The sequence below is a fragment of the Lampetra fluviatilis genome, unplaced genomic scaffold, assembly GCF_964198595.1.
Source record: "Lampetra fluviatilis unplaced genomic scaffold, kcLamFluv1.1 SCAFFOLD_761, whole genome shotgun sequence".
Lineage (NCBI taxonomy): Eukaryota > Metazoa > Chordata > Hyperoartia > Petromyzontiformes > Petromyzontidae > Lampetra > Lampetra fluviatilis.
In genome coordinates, this window is record NW_027621782.1 from 27,501 (window position 1) to 45,129 (window position 17,629).

Sequence of the window (17,629 nt, forward strand, 5' to 3'; positions counted from 1 at the left end):
CTACACGGTGACCCTCCTGGGTGAGTCGCGCTGCTAGCCAGCCTGCTGTGCGTCTTGTCTAGAGACACACACACAGAGACACAGAGACACACACAGAGACACACACAGACAACATCGCCACACGGTGTCCCTCCTGGGTGAGTCGCGCTGCTAGCCAGCCTGCTGTGCGTCTTGTCTAGAGAGACACAGAGACACACACAGAGACACACACAGACAGCATCGCCACACGGTGTCCCTCCTGGGTGAGTCGTGCGGCTAGCCAGCCTGCTGTGCGTCTTGTCTATACAGAGAGAGACACGGTCACACAAAGACACACACAGAGACACACACAGAGACACACACAGACACACGGACACACAAAGACAGAGAGACACACACAGAGACACAGAGACACACAGAGACACAGAGAGAGACACACAGAGACACACAGAGACACAGAGAGAGAGAGAGACACACACACTGACACACACAGAGACAAACACAGACACGGTGGGCTGGGGCACGGGCACCACAACCACCACCACCACAACCATCACAACCACCTAAACCACCACCACCACCTCCACCCTCACCACCACCACCACCACCATCACCACCACCATCACCACCCTCACCACCCCCACCACCTCCACCCTCACCACCTCTACCCCCACCACCACCACCACCCCCACAACCTCCACTACCACCATCACCACACTCACCACCACCACCACCTCCACCACCTCTACCCCCACCACTCACGTGACAGAAGATCATGGCCACCACCACCACCTCCACCACCCCCACCACCACCCCCACCTCCACCCTCACCTCCACCCTCACCTCCACCACCACCACCACCACCACCTCCACCACCACCACCACCACCACCTCCACCACCACCACCACCACCACCACCTCCACCACCCCCACCACCACCCTCACCTCCACCCTCACCTCCACCCTCACCACCACCTCCACCACCCTCACCTCCACCCACACCACCACCTCCACCACCACCACCTCCACCACCCCCACCTCCACCCTCACCACCACCCCCACCACCACCTCCACCACCTCCACCCTCACCACCACCTCCACCACCCCCACCACCACCCCCCACCTCCACCCTCACCTCCACCCTCACCTCCACCCTCACCACCACCTCCACCACCACCACCACCACCTCCACCACCCCCACCACCCCCACCACCACCCTCACCTCCACCCTCACCTCCACCTCCACCACCACCACCTCCACCCTCACCTCCACCCTCACCTCCACCCTCACCTCCACCACCACCACCTCCACCACCCCCACCACCACCCTCACCTCCACCTCCACCACCACCACCACCACCTCCACCACCCCCCACCACCACCCTCACCTCCACCCTCACCTCCACCTCCACCACCACCACCTCCACCTCCACCCTCACCTCCACCCTCACCTCCACCCTCACCTCCACCACCACCACCACCACCTCCACCACCCCCACCACCACCCTCACCTCCACCCTCACCTCCACCACCCCCACCACCACCACCACCTCCACCACCCCCACCACCACCCCCACCACCACCCCCACCACCACAACCACCACCTCCACCACCCCCACCCCCACCTCCACCCTCACCTCCACCCTCACCACCACAACCACCACCTCCACCACCACCCACCACCCCCACCACCACCCTCACCTCCACCCTCACCACCACAACCACCACCTCCACCACCCCCACCCCCACCTCCACCCTCACCTCCACCCTCACCACCACAACCACCACCTCCACCACCACCCCCACCACCACCCCCACCACCACAACCACCACCTCCACCACCCCCACCACCACCCTCACCTCCACCCTCACCTCCACCACCACCACCACCCACCACCCCCACCACCACCCTCACCTCCACCCTCACCTCCACCACCACCACCACCTCCACCACCCCCACCACCACCACCACCTCCACCACCCCCACCACCACCCCCACCACCACCACCCCCACCACCACCCCCACCTCCACCCTCACCTCCACCACCCCCACAACCTCCACCACCACCACCACCACCCCCACCTCCACCCTCACCTCCACCCTCACCTCCACCCTCACCACCACCTCCACCACCACCACCACCACCACCACCCCCACCACCACCCCCACCTCCACCCTCACCTCCACCCTCACCACCACCTCCACCACCCCCACCACCACCTCCACCCTCACCTCCACCCTCACCTCCACCCTCACCTCCACCCTCACCACCACCTCCACCACCACCACCACCACCACCTCCACCCTCACCCTCACCACCACCCTCACCACCACCACCACCTCCACCCTCACCCTCACCACCACCCTCACCACCACCACCACCACCTCCACCCCCACCTCCACCCTCACCCCCACCACCACCACCACCTCCACCCTCACCACCCTCACCACCCTCACCCCCACCACCACCACCACCTCCACCACCACCTCCACCCTCACCCTCACCACCACCCTCACCACCACCACCACCACCACTCACGTGACAGAATATCATGGCCTGTGCGATGGTGATGGCCCCGTAGATGTTGGAGATTGCGTGGAACTTGTCCTCCTGAGCGTCGCACGAGATGTAGAGCTGCCGGATGTTGTCCAGAGTCTCCTCGTCGCGGCGAAGGCGGATGACGTTGGGGTCGGGCACCACCTTGGTGGCGAAGGTCCACACAGAGTCCTCGAACGTGGCGGAGAACAGCAGCATCTGGCAGTCGGGAGGCAGCATCCTGGCGGTGGTGGTGGTGGTGGTGGTGGGGCAACAACATCAACAACAATAACAACAACGTCAACATCATCAACAACAATAACATCATCAAAAACCACAACATCAACGTCAACATCATCAACAACAATAACATCATCAAAAACCACAACATCAACGTCAACATCATCAACAACAATAACATCATCAAAAACCACAACATCAACGTCAACATCATCAACATTAACAACAATAATAACATCATCAGCAACAAGATCAACATCAACAAAATCATCAACATCAACAACATCAACATGAACAACATGAACATCAACATCATCAACAACATCATCATTAACAACATGAACAACAACATGAACATCAACAACATCAGCAGCATCTGGCAGTCGGGAGGCAGCATCCTGGTGGTGGTGGTGGGGCAACAACATCAACAACAACAATGTCAACAACATCAACGTCATCAATAACAACAGCAGCAACAGCAACAACAGCAGCAGCAGCAGCAGCATCCTGGCGGTGGTGGTGGTGGCGGTGGTGGCGAGGGTGGTGGTGGTGGGGCAACAAGAACAACGTCAACAACGTCAATAACGTCAACATCATCAACAACAACATCAACAACGTCAACAACAACAACATCAACAACGTCAACAACAACAGCAACACCTACACACAAAGCTCCCCCAGGTAGCCTCTAGCAGGCTGCAGGGGCAAGTGCTGTCAGCATCACCTACACACAGACAAAGCTCCCCCAGGTAGCCTCCAGCAGGCCGCAGGGGCAAGTGCTGTTAGCATCACCTACACACAAAGCTCCCCCAGGTAGCCTCTAGCAGGCTGCAGGGGCAAGTGCTGTCAGCATCACCTACACACAGACAAAGCTCCCCCAGGTAGCCTCCAGCAGGCCGCAGGGGCAAGTGCTGTTAGCATCACCTACACACAAAGCTCCCCCAGGTAGCCTCTAGCAGGCCGCAGGGGCAAGTGCCGTTAGCATCACCTACACACAGACAAAGCTCCCCCAGGTAGCCTCTAGCAGGCCGCAGGGGCAAGTGCCGTTAGCATCACCTACACACAGACAAAGCTCCCCCAGGTAGCCTCTAGCAGGCCGCAGGGGCAAGTGCTGTCAGCAGCACCTACACACAGACCCCCCCAGCGCCAGCGCCACTACCTCTGTATGCGAATGCTCTGCTCCTTGTGTCCCTGCGTGGCGATCATCACGTCCGCCTCATCCAAGACAAACACACGGACCCTCCGCGGGTCGACCACCCGCAGCTTCGAGCACCAGTCCAGCAGCGTGCCGGGCGTGCCGATGACGATGTGGTCCTCACAGCGGACGCCACGCTCCACTGGGACAGAGAGAGAGACACGGGGAGAGAGACACGGTGAGACACGGGGAGAGAGACACGGTGAGAGAGACACGGGGAGAGAGACACGGTGAGAGAGACACGGTGAGAGAGACACGGGCGTGCCGATGACGATGTGGTCCTCACAGCGGACGCCACGCTCCACTGGGACAGAGAGAGAGAGACACGGTGAGAGAGACACGGTGAGAGAGACACGGTGAGAGAGACACGGGCGTGCCGATGACGATGTGGTCCTCACAGCGGACGCCACGCTCCACTGGGACAGAGAGAGAGAGACACGGTGAGAGAGACACGGTGAGAGAGACACGGTGAGAGAGACACGGGCGTGCCGATGACGATGTGGTCCTCACAGCGGACGCCACGCTCCACTGGGACAGAGAGAGAGAGACACGGTGAGAGAGACACGGTGAGAGAGACACGGTGAGAGAGACACGGGCGTGCCGATGACGATGTGGTCCTCACAGCGGACGCCACGCTCCACTGGGACAGAGAGAGAGAGACACGGTGAGAGAGACACGGTGAGAGAGACACGGTGAGAGAGACACGGGCGTGCCGATGACGATGTGGTCCTCACAGCGGACGCCACGCTCCACTGGGACAGAGAGAGAGAGACACGGTGAGAGAGACACGGTGAGAGAGACACGGTGAGAGAGACACGGTGAGAGAGACACGGGCGTGCCGATGACGATGTGGTCCTCACAGCGAACGCCACGCTCCACTGGGACAGAGAGAGAGACACGGGGAGAGAGACACGGTGAGACACGGGGAGAGAGACACGGGGAGAGAGACACGGTGAGACACGGGGAGAGAGACACGGGCGTGCCGATGACGATGTGGTCCTCACAGCGGACGCCACGCTCCACTGGGACAGAGAGAGAGACACGGGGAGAGAGACACGGTGAGACACGGGGAGAGAGACACGGGGAGAGAGACACGGTGAGAGAGACACGGGGAGAGAGACACGGGGAGAGAGACACGGTGAGACACGGGGAGAGAGACACGGGCGTGCCGATGACGATGTGGTCCTCACAGCGGACGCCACGCTCCACTGGGACAGAGAGAGAGACACGGGGAGAGAGACACGGTGAGACACGGGGAGAGAGACACGGTGAGAGAGACACGGGCGTGCCGATGACGATGTGGTCCTCACAGCGGACGCCACGCTCCACTGGGACAGAGAGAGAGACACGGGGAGAGAGACACGGTGAGACACGGGGTGAGACACGGTGAGAGAGACACGGTGAGACACGGTGAGAGAGACACGGTGAGAGAGAGAGACATGGTGAGACACGGGGAGAGAGACAGGGGAGAGAGACACGGTGAGAGAGACACGGGGAGAGAGACACGGGGAAACACGGGGAGAGACACGGGGAGAGACACGGGGAGAGAGACACGGGGAGAGAGACACGGGGAGAGAGACACGGTGAGAGAGACACGGGGAGAGAGACACGGGGAGAGAGACACGGGGAGAGAGACACGGGGAGAGAGACACGGGGAGAGAGACACGGTGAGACACGGGGTGAGACACGGTGAGAGAGACACGGTGAGACACGGTGAGAGAGACACGGTGAGAGAGAGAGACATGGTGAGACACGGGGAGAGAGACAGGGGAGAGAGACACGGTGAGAGAGACACGGGGAGAGAGACACGGGGAAACACGGGGAGAGACACGGGGAGAGACACGGGGAGAGAGACACGGGGAGAGAGACACGGGGAGAGAGACACGGTGAGAGAGACACGGGGAGAGAGACACGGGGAGAGAGACACGGGGAGAGAGACACGGGGAGAGAGACACGGGGAGAGAGACACGGGGAGAAACACGGTGAGAGAGACGGTGAGAGAGACACGGGGAGAGAGACACGGTGAGAGAGATATGAGTGAGAGTCTGAGTGAGTGAGTGTCTGAGTGAGTGAGTGTCTGAGTGAGTGAGTGTCTGAGTGAGTGAGTGTCTGAGTGAGTGCCTGAGTGAGTGTCTGAGTGAGTGTCTGAGTGAGTGAGTGCCTGAGTGTCTGAGTGAGTGTCTAAGTGAGTGAATGAGTGTATGAGTGAGTGAGTGTCTGAGTGAGTGTCTGAGTGAATGAGTGTCTGAGTGAGTGTCTGAGTGAGTGTCTGAGTGAGTGAGTGTCTGAGTGAGTGAGTGTCTGAGTGAGTGTCTGAGTGAGTGTCTGAGTGAGTGAGTGTATGAGTGAGTGAGTGTCTGAGTGAGTGTCTAAGTGAGTGAGTGAGTGTCTAAGTGAGTGAGTGTCTAAGTGAGTGAGTGAGTGTCTGAGTGAGTGAGTGTCTAAGTGAGTGTCTAAGTGAGTGAGTGAGTGTCTAAGTGAGTGAGTGAGTGTATGAGTGAGTGAGTGTCTAAGTGAGTGAGTGAGTGTATGAGTGAGTGAGTGTCTGAGTGAGTGAGTGTCTGAGTGAGTGTCTAAGTGAGTGGGTGGGTAGGTGATTGAGTGAGTGGCTGAGTGAGTGAGTGGCTGAGTGAGTGAGTGAGTGTCTGAGTGAGTGTCTGAGTGAGTGAGTGAGTGGGTGTCTAAGTGAGTGAGTGTCTAAGTGAGTGTCTGAGTGTCTCACCTCTGTTCCCGCGCACGGCGTACGCCAGGCGGATCTCCGGACAGAACTGCCCCATTTGGGTGATGACGGAGCCCGTTTGCAGTGCCAACTCGTACGTCGGAGACACACACAGACACTGAGACACACACACACACACACATGGTTATACACACACACAGACACACACACACACACAGACACACACACACACACATGGTTATACACACACACAGACACACACACACACACACAGACACACACACACATACGGTTATACACACACACACACACACGGTTACACACACACACAGACACACACACAGACACAGACACACACACACACACGGTTATACACACACACAGACACACACACAAACACACACACACATGGTTATACACACACACACACACGGTTATACACACACACAGACACACACACAGACACAGACACACACACACACGGTTATACACACACACAGACACACACACACATGGTTATACACACACACACACACGGTTATACACACACACAGACACACACACAGACACAGACACACACACACACGGTTATACACACACACAGACACACACACACATGGTTATACACACACACACACACGGTTATACACACACACAGACACACACACACATGGTTATACACACACACACACACGGTTATACACACACACAGGCACTGAGACACACACACACACACAGACACATGGTTATACACACACAGAGACACACACACAGACACACACACACGGTTATACACACACACACACACACGGTTATACACACACACACACAGACACACACACAGACACACACACACGGACACACACGTGGTTATACACACACAGACACTGAGACACACACACACATACACACAGACACACACACACACACAGTGACACACACACAGTGACACACACACACACAGTGACACACACACACACACAGTGACACACACACACACAGTGACACAGTGACACACACACAGTGACACACACAGTGACACACACAGTGACACACACACACAGTGACACACACACAGTGACACACACAGTGACACACACACACAGTGACACACACAGTGACTGACACACACACAGTGACACACACACACAGTGACACACAGTGACTGACACACACACACAGTGACACACACACACAGTGACACACACACACAGTGACACACACACACAGTGACACACACAGTGACACACAGTGACACTGACAGTGACACACACAGTGACACACACACAGTGACACTGACAGTGACACACACAGCAACACACACAGACAGTGACACACACATTGACACACACAGCAACACACACAGACAGTGACACACACACTGACACACAGTGACACACACACACACAGTGACACACACACACACAGTGACACACACACACAGTGACACACACAGTGACACACACACACAGTGACACACACAGTGACACACACACACAGTGACACAGTGACACACACACAGTGACACAGTGACACACACACAGTGACACACACAGTGACACACACAGTGACACACACACACACAGTGACACAGTGACACACACACAGTGACACAGTGACACACACACAGTGACACACACACACACAGTGACACACACACACACAGTGACACACACACACACAGTGACACACACACAGTGACACACACACAGTGACACACACAGTGACACACAGTGACACACACAGTGACACACAGTGACACACACAGTGACACAGTGACACACACACACAGTGACACACACACACAGTGACACACACACAGTGACACACACACAGTGACACACACACAGTGACACACACACACAGTGACACACACACACAGTGACACACACACAGTGACACACACACACAGTGACACACACACACAGTGACACACACACACAGTGACACACACACACAGTGACACACACACACAGTGACACACACACAGTGACACACACACACAGTGACACACACACAGTGACACACACACACAGTGACACACACACACAGTGACACACACAGTGACACACACACACACACACACAGTGACACACACAGTGACACACACAGTGACACACACACACAGTGACACACAGTGACACACACACAGTGACACACACAGTGACACACACACACAGTGACACACACACACAGTGACACACACACACAGTGACACACACACACAGTGACACACACAGTGACACACACAGTGACACACACACACAGTGACACACACACACAGTGACACACACACACAGTGACACACACACAGTGACACACACACACAGTGACACACACAGTGACACACACAGTGACACACACAGTGACACACACAGTGACACACACACACAGTGACACACACACACAGTGACACACACACACAGTGACACACACACACAGTGACACACACACACAGTGACACACACACACAGTGACACACACACACAGTGACACACACACAGTGACACACACACACAGTGACACACACACAGTGACACACACACAGTGACACACACACACAGTGACACACACAGTGACACACACACACACACAGTGACACACACACACACACAGTGACACACACACAGTGACACACACACAGTGACACACACACACAGTGACACACACACAGTGACACACACACACACAGTGACACACACACACACAGTGACACACACACACACAGTGACACACACACAGTGACACACACACACACACAGACACACAGTGACACAGTGAGACCTGTGGGTGGTTGAGGTCGGGGTTGATGCGGCTCAGCATCGCCACACACACACACAGTGACACACACACACAGTGACACACACACACAGTGACACAGTGACACAGTGACACAGACACACAGTGACACACACACAGAGTGACACAGTGACACACACACACACAGTGACACACACACACAGTGACACACACACACAGTGACACAGTGACACACACACACAGTGACACAGTGACACACACACACAGTGACACACACACAGTGACACACACACAGTGACACACACACACAGTGACACAGTGACACACACACACACACAGTGACACACACACAGTGACACAGTGACACACACACACAGTGACACAGACACACACAGTGACACACACACAGTGACACACACACAGTGACACACACACAGTGACACACACACAGTGACACACACACACACACAGTGACACACACACACACAGTGACACAGTGACACACACACAGTGACACAGTGACACACACACACAGTGACACACACACACAGTGACACACACACACACACAGTGACACACACACACACACACAGTGACACACACACACACACAGTGACACACACACACACAGTGACACACACACACACAGTGACACACACACACACAGTGACACACACACACACAGTGACACACACACACAGTGACACACACAGTGACACACACACACACTGACACACACACAGTGACACACACACACACACTGACACACACACAGTGACACACACACACACAGTGACACACACAGACAGACCTGTGGGTGGTTGAGGTCGGGGTTGATGCGACTCAGCATGGCCAACACGAAGGCCGCCGTCTTGCCAGTGCCCGACTGAGATTGCGCAATCAGATTCTGGGGCCTGAGAGAGACACGGGGGGGGGGGGGGGGTGAGAGACACGGGGGGGGGGGGTGAGAGACACGGGGGGGGGGGGGGTGAGAGACACGGGGGGGGGGGTGAGAGACACGGGGGGGGGGGGGGTGAGAGACGAGAGACACGGGGTGAGACACGGGGGGGGAGAGAGACACGGGGGGGGGAGAGACACACGGGGGGGGAGAGAGACACGGGGAGTGAGAGAGACACGGGGTGAGACACGGGGGGGGGGAGAGAGACACGAAGGGGGGGGTGAGACACGGGGGGTGAGAGAGACACGGGGGCGGTGAGAGAGACACGGGGGGGGGGGGGGGTGAGAGACACGGGGTGAGAGAGACACGGGGTGAGACACGGGGGGGGGAGAGAGACACGGGGGGGGGGGTGAGACACGGGGGGGGGGGTGAGAGAGACACGGGGAGGGGGGGGGGGCGGTGAGACACAGGGTGAGACACGGGAGGGGGGGGGGTGAGACATGGGGGGGGGCAGAGAGAGACACGGGGGGGGGGGGAGAGACACGGGGGGGGGGGGGGAGACACGGGGGGAAGGGCAGAGAGAGACACGGGGGGATGAGACACGGGGGGGTGAGAGACACGGGGTGAGAGAGAGACACCACCGCCACCCCCACAACCCCCACCACCACAACCACCACAACCACCACCACCACCCCCCCCACCACCACCACCACCACAACCCCCCCCACCACCACCCCCCCCCACCACCACCACCCCCCCCCACCACCACCACCACCACAACCCCCCCCACCCCCACCGCCACCACCACCACCACCACCACAACCCCCCCCCCACCGCCACCACCACCACCGTAACCACGGTAACTCATGGTAACCACGGTAACCACGGTAACTCACGGTAACCACGGTAACTCACGGGTCTGCGAGCATCATGGGTAGGGCGCTCTCCTGGATGCGTGACGGGCGGTTGAAGCCCATTTTGTGTACTCCCTGTAGCAGGTTACTCTTGCTGTCAACAACAACAACAACAATGTCAACAACAATGTCAACAACAACCACAACAACAATGTCAACAACAACCACAACCACAACAACATTTTGTGTACGCCCTGTAGCAGGTTACTCTTGCTGTCAACAACAACAACAACGTCAACAACAACAACCACAACGTCAACAACCACAACGTCAACAACCACAACAACGTCAACGTCAACAACAACAACGTCGTCAACAACAACCACAACGTCAACAACAACAACCACAACAACGATGTCAAAAACAACCACCACACCATTGAGTGACACAGTGAGTGACACAGTGACACAGTGAGTGAGTGACTCAGCGAGTGAGTGACACAGTGAGTGACTCAGCGAGTGAGTGACTCAGCGAGTGAGTGACACAGCGAGTGACACAGCGAGTGACACAGTGAGTGACAGTGAGTGACTCAGTGAGTGACTCAGTGAGTGAGTGACTCAGCGAGTGAGTGAGTGACACAGTGAGTGACACAGCGAGTGACACAGCGAGTGACACAGTGAGTGAGTGACACAGTGAGTGACACAGTGAGTGACACAGCGAGTGACACAGCGAGTGACACAGCGAGTGACTCAGCGAGTGAGTGAGTGACTCAGCGAGTGACTCAGCGAGTGACTCAGCGAGTGACTCAGCGAGTGACTCAGCGAGTGACTCAGCGAGCGAGTGACTCAGCGAGTGAGTGACACAGCGAGTGAGTGACACAGCGAGTGACACAGCGAGTGAGTGACACAGCGAGTGACACAGCGAGTGAGTGACACAGTGAGTGAGTGACACAGCGAGTGACACAGCGAGTGAGTGAGTGAGTGACTGAGTGAGTGACACAGTGACACAGTGACACATTGAGTGACACAGTGAGTGACTGAGTGAGTGACACAGTGAGTGACACAGCGAGTGACTGAGTGAGTGACACAGCGAGTGAGTGACACAGTGAGTGACACAGCGAGTGAGTGACACAGCGAGTGAGTGAGTGAGTGACACAGCGAGTGACTCACAGGTGAAGCTCTTGGAAGGACCTCACGGAGTAGAGGGGGGAGTTTGGGTCTCGCAGTGACACAGCGAGTGAGTGACACAGCGAGTGACACAGCGAGTGAGTGACACAGCGAGTGAGTGAGTGACACAGTGAGTGACTCAGCGAGTGACTCACAGGTGAAGCTCTTGGAAGGACTTCACAGAGTAGAGGGGGGGAGTTTGGGTCTCGCTGCTTCACCTCGACGTCCTGCTCTGTGACCAGCAAGTTCGTGCGAATCATCTTGTTCAGCAGGGAGACCTCGGCGCTGTCCGCTGCTCAAAGAGAGACACAGAGACACATGCAGAGAGACACACAGAGATACAGAGACACACAGAGACACACAGAGACACAAGCAGAAACACACACAGAGACATACACAGAGATACACATGCAGAGAGACACAGACACACAGAGACACACAGAGACACACACAACCACAACCATCACCACCACCATCACCTCCATCGCCATCACCACCATCACCATCATCATCACCATCATCATCACCTCCACCATCACCATCATCACCACCACCTCCACCATCACCACCACCATCATCACCACCACCATCACCATCATCATCACCATCATCATCACCACCACCATCATCATCACCACCACCTCCACCATCACCATCATCACCACCTCCGCCATCACCATCATCATCACCACCACCATCACCACCACCACCATCATCATCACCACCACCACCACCACCATCATCATCATCACCACCACCATCATCATCATCACCACCACCATCACCACCACCACCACCATCATCACCATCATCATCACCACCACCACCATCATCATCATCATCACCACCACCTCCACCATCACCACCACCATCATCACCACCACCATCATCATCACCACCATCATCACCATCACCACCATCATCATCACCACCATCATCATCACCACCACCATCATCATCACCACCACCTCCACCATCACCACCACCATCATCACCACCACCTCCACCATCACCACCACCATCATCACCACCACCACCATCACCACCATCACCACCACCACCATCATCATCACCACCACCTCCACCATCACCACCACCATCATCACCACCTCCGCCATCACCATCATCATCACCACCACCATCACCACCACCATCATCACCATCATCATCATCACCACCACCTCCACCACCACCACCATCATCACCACCTCCGCCATCACCATCATCATCACCACCACCATCACCACCACCATCATCACCATCATCATCATCACCACCACCTCCACCACCACCACCACCATCATCACCACCAACTCCACCAGCAACTCCACCACCATCATCACCACCATCACCATCAACCATCAACACCACCATCACCACCTCCCAACCCACCTTTGTCTTCATCATCTTCAGTGGTTGACTGTGGTTTGATTTCTACAGATCAACAAACACACACACAGAGTTACCCAATACAGCATTACACAAGAACCATCGACACGTCCATCGTGACAGAAAGAGACACCCAGACGCATGGATTGAACCCAGACTCTCAGTGTCTCTGACACGGCCATCGTGACAGAGAGAGACACCCAGATCCAGGGATTGAACCCAGACTCTCTGTGTCTCTGGCTTAGTGAACCCCACTGAGAGAGAGACACCCAGACCCAGGGATTGAACCCAGACTCTCAGTGTCTCTGACACGGCCATCGTGACAGAGAGAGACACCCAGATCCAGGGATTGAACCCGGACTCTCTGTGTCTCTGGCTTAGTGAACCCCACTGAGAGAGAGACACCCAGACGCAGGGATTGAACCCAGACTCTCAGTGTCTCTGGCTTAGTGAACCCCACTGAGAGAGAGAGAGAGACACCCAGACCCAGGGCTTGAACCCAGACTCTCAGTGTCTCTGACACGGCCATCGTGAAAGCCTGGCACAGACAGACACACGCACAGGCCCAACACACACACAGCCTCACACAAACACTCTTACACAATCATTCACACACACACAGCTAGCCAGCCAACCACACACAAACACTCTTACACAATCACACACACAGACTCACACACACGTCCACTCAGCAACCCACCCACCCACTCAGTCACTCACCCACTAATAAATACACCCACTCAGCCACCCACTCACCCACCCACTCACCCCTCACCCACTCACTCACCCGCCCACCCACTCACCCACCCGCCCACTCACTCACTCACCCACCCACCCACTCACCCGCTCACCCACCCACTCACTCACCCACCCACCCACTCACCCACCCACACACTCACCACTTCCATTGACATCAGGTGCTGTTGATTCTGTGCCAGCCACTGGTGACACTGACACTGCTGCTGCTGCTGATGCCGATTTGACCGATGATGTTGATGATGGTGGGGATGGTTGTGGCGGTGGTGGCGATGATGATGATGGTTGTGGTGGTGGCGATGATGATGATGGTGGCGATGATGGTGGTGGTGGCGATGATGATGGTGGTGGTGGTGATGGGCGTGGAATCTCTTCGGCTGGTCTCAGAGAGAGACTCTTGACCTGGAATGGAAGGCAATTTACAAATTGGTTATTGTCAAGCAGAGACATCCACTCACAGAGACAGACTGAGGATGGTGGTGATGGTGGTGGTGATGGTGGTGATGATGGTGATGATGGTGGTGATGGTGGTGATGACGGTAATGACAGTGGTGGTGATGGTGGTGGTGATAATGATGATGGTAATGACGGTGGTGGTGATGATGGTGATGATGGTGGTGATGGTGGTGATGATGGTGATGATGATGGTGGTGATGATGGTGATGGCGATGATGATGGCGATGATGGTAATGACAGTGGTGGTGGTGATGATGATGATGGTGGTGATGGTGATGATTATGATGGTGGTGATGATGGCGATGATGGTAATGACAGTGGTGGTGGTGATGATGATGGTGGTGATGGTGATGATTATGATGGTGGTGATGATGGTGGTGATGGTGGTGATGATGGTGATGATGATGGTGGTGATGATGGTGATGATGATGGTGATGATGATGATGGTGGTGATGATGGTGATGATGATGGTGGTGATGATGGTGATGATGATGGTGGTGATGATGGTGGTGATGATGGTGATGATGATGGCGATGATGATGATGGTGGTGATGGTGGTAGTGATGGCGATGATGATGGTGGTGATGATGGTGATAAGTGCACTGTGTGTGTGTGGAGCAGTGGTGCAGTGGTTAGCGCACTGTGTGTGTGAGTGAATGAATGAGTGAATGATTAAGTGAATGAGTGATTGTGGTGCCAGGGAGAATGAGTGAGGAGAGAATGAGGCGAGAGAACGAGACTGAGCGGAGAGATAATAGATAGAGAGAATGAAATGAGGAATGAAAGGGAGAATGAGAATGAGAGAGAATGAGAGAGAGAGAGAATGAGAGGAGGAATGAAAGAGAGAATGAGAGAGGGGGAATGAGAGAGGGAATGAGAGAGAATGAGGGAATGAGAGGAGGAATGAAAGAGAGAATGAGAGAGGGGGAATGAGAGAGGGAATGAGAGAGAATGAGGGAATGAGAGGAGGAATGAAAGAGAGAATGAGAGAGGGGGAATGAGAGAGGGAATGAGAGAGAATGAGGGAATGAGAGGAGGAGTGAAAAAGAGAATGAGAGAGGGGGAATGAGGGGGAATGAGAGAGTGAATGAGAATGAGAGAGAATGAGTGAATGAGAGGGGGAGTGAGAGAGAGAATGAGAGAGGGGGAATGAGGGAGGGGGAATGAGAGAGGGAATGAGAATGAGAGAGAATGAGGGAATGAGAGGGGGAATGAAAGAGAGAATGAGAGATGAGAATGAGAGGGAGAATGAGAGAATAAGAATGAGAGGGAATGAGAGAGAGAGAATGAGAGGGAATGAGAGAGAGAGAATGAGAGAGACGGGGAATGAGAGAGGGGATGAGAGTGAATGAGAGAGAATGAGAGAGACGGGGAATGAGAGATAGGGGATGAGAGAGAGAGAATGAGAGAGAATGAGAGAGGGGGGATGAGAGAATGAGAGCGAGAGAATGAGAATGAAAGAGAGGGGAATGAGAGAGGCGGGGAATGAAAGAGAGAGAATGAGAGAAAGAATGAAAGAAAAGGGAATGAGAGAATGAGAGAGAGGGAATGACAGAATAAGAATGAGAGAGAATGAGAGAGGGGGAATTAGAATGAGAGAATGAGAGAGAGGGAATTAGAATGAGAGAGAGGGAATGAGCGAGGGGAATGAAAGAGAGAATGAGAGAGAGGGAATGAGCGAGGCGGCGTTTCCTCACCGAGGCGGAGATTCCTCCCGACTCTTGCAGGTCAACCGCCTGCGCCCACGAATCTTCGGCCATCTCTCTGAGCGACTAACAAACAACAACAACAATCAACACAACAACAACCACAACAACAACCACAACAACAACCACAAACCACGCGGCTATTAAAAAAACGAGTGTCAACAAAACGCGAAAAAAATCGCTCGCTCGCGTCGAGCGCGAGGGCCTGCGGCCTTGCTTGACGCCGCCGCGGTTCCACGCACTGCGGATGTTGCGAAGCGAACGTTAGGGCGACGTTCAGGCGACGTTCGGAGGCAAAAAAAAACTAAAAACAAAAATGTTTATTTTTCCGCAGAAGGCCTCGAGCCTGCCTCACAACGGGAGCGGGAAAGGCGTGCGAGTCCAAGATGGCCGACGACGACGGCGACTTCCGGTGTCCGTTGGTGACGTCACGTCCGGTGGCTGCACGAGACGGAACTCCGCCCTCATTGGGCAACTCAACACCCTACCCAAGATGGTCGCCTCACACACGCGCGTTCCTCTGCACCCTACCCAAGATGGCCGACATACATTCCTCTGCTCCCTACCTAAGATGGCCACCACACATTCCTCTGCTTCCTACCTAAGATGGCCACCACACATTCCTCTGCACCCTACCTAAGATGGCCGACACACATCCCTTTATTCCCTACCTAAGATGGCCGCCACACCTCCCCCGCCCCTATCTAAGATGGCCGCCGCCCCTACCCAAGATGGCCCGCCACACTTTTCCCTTTCCCCCGCGCCCCTACCTAAGATGGCCGCCACACCTCCCCCTTACCAAGATGGTCTCTGTGGATCTCTGTGAGTGTGGGTCTCTATGCGTCTCTGTGAGTGTGGGTCTCTATGAGTCTCTGTGAGTGTGGGTCTCTGTGGGTCTCTGTGAGTGTGGGTCTCTGTGAGTGTGGGTCTCTGTGGGTCTCTGTGAGTGTGGGTCTCTGTGGGTCTCTATGAGTGTGAGTCTCTGTGGGTCTCTGTGAGTGTGGGTCTCTGTG

General features: G+C 55.5%; 1 protein-coding gene across 1 annotated transcript in view; it reads right to left on the bottom strand.

The window, feature by feature from the left end:
* The window catches only part of LOC144955690 (ATP-dependent RNA helicase DDX19A-like), a 25,763-nt gene extending 8,701 nt beyond the window's left edge, over nucleotides 1-17,062 (bottom strand). Inside the window, 11 exon segments of the mRNA XM_078885842.1 lie at nucleotides 2,520-2,757; nucleotides 3,916-4,093; nucleotides 6,674-6,788; nucleotides 10,203-10,305; nucleotides 11,205-11,297; nucleotides 12,465-12,502; nucleotides 12,504-12,601; nucleotides 13,702-13,743; nucleotides 14,598-14,856; nucleotides 16,608-16,682; nucleotides 16,972-17,062. Coding sequence (XP_078741968.1) covers nucleotides 2,520-2,757; nucleotides 3,916-4,093; nucleotides 6,674-6,788; nucleotides 10,203-10,305; nucleotides 11,205-11,297; nucleotides 12,465-12,502; nucleotides 12,504-12,601; nucleotides 13,702-13,743; nucleotides 14,598-14,856; nucleotides 16,608-16,670 — 1,227 coding nt within the window. The 5' untranslated portion in view covers nucleotides 16,671-16,682; nucleotides 16,972-17,062.
* Between the last annotated feature and the right edge of the window lie 567 nt (nucleotides 17,063-17,629).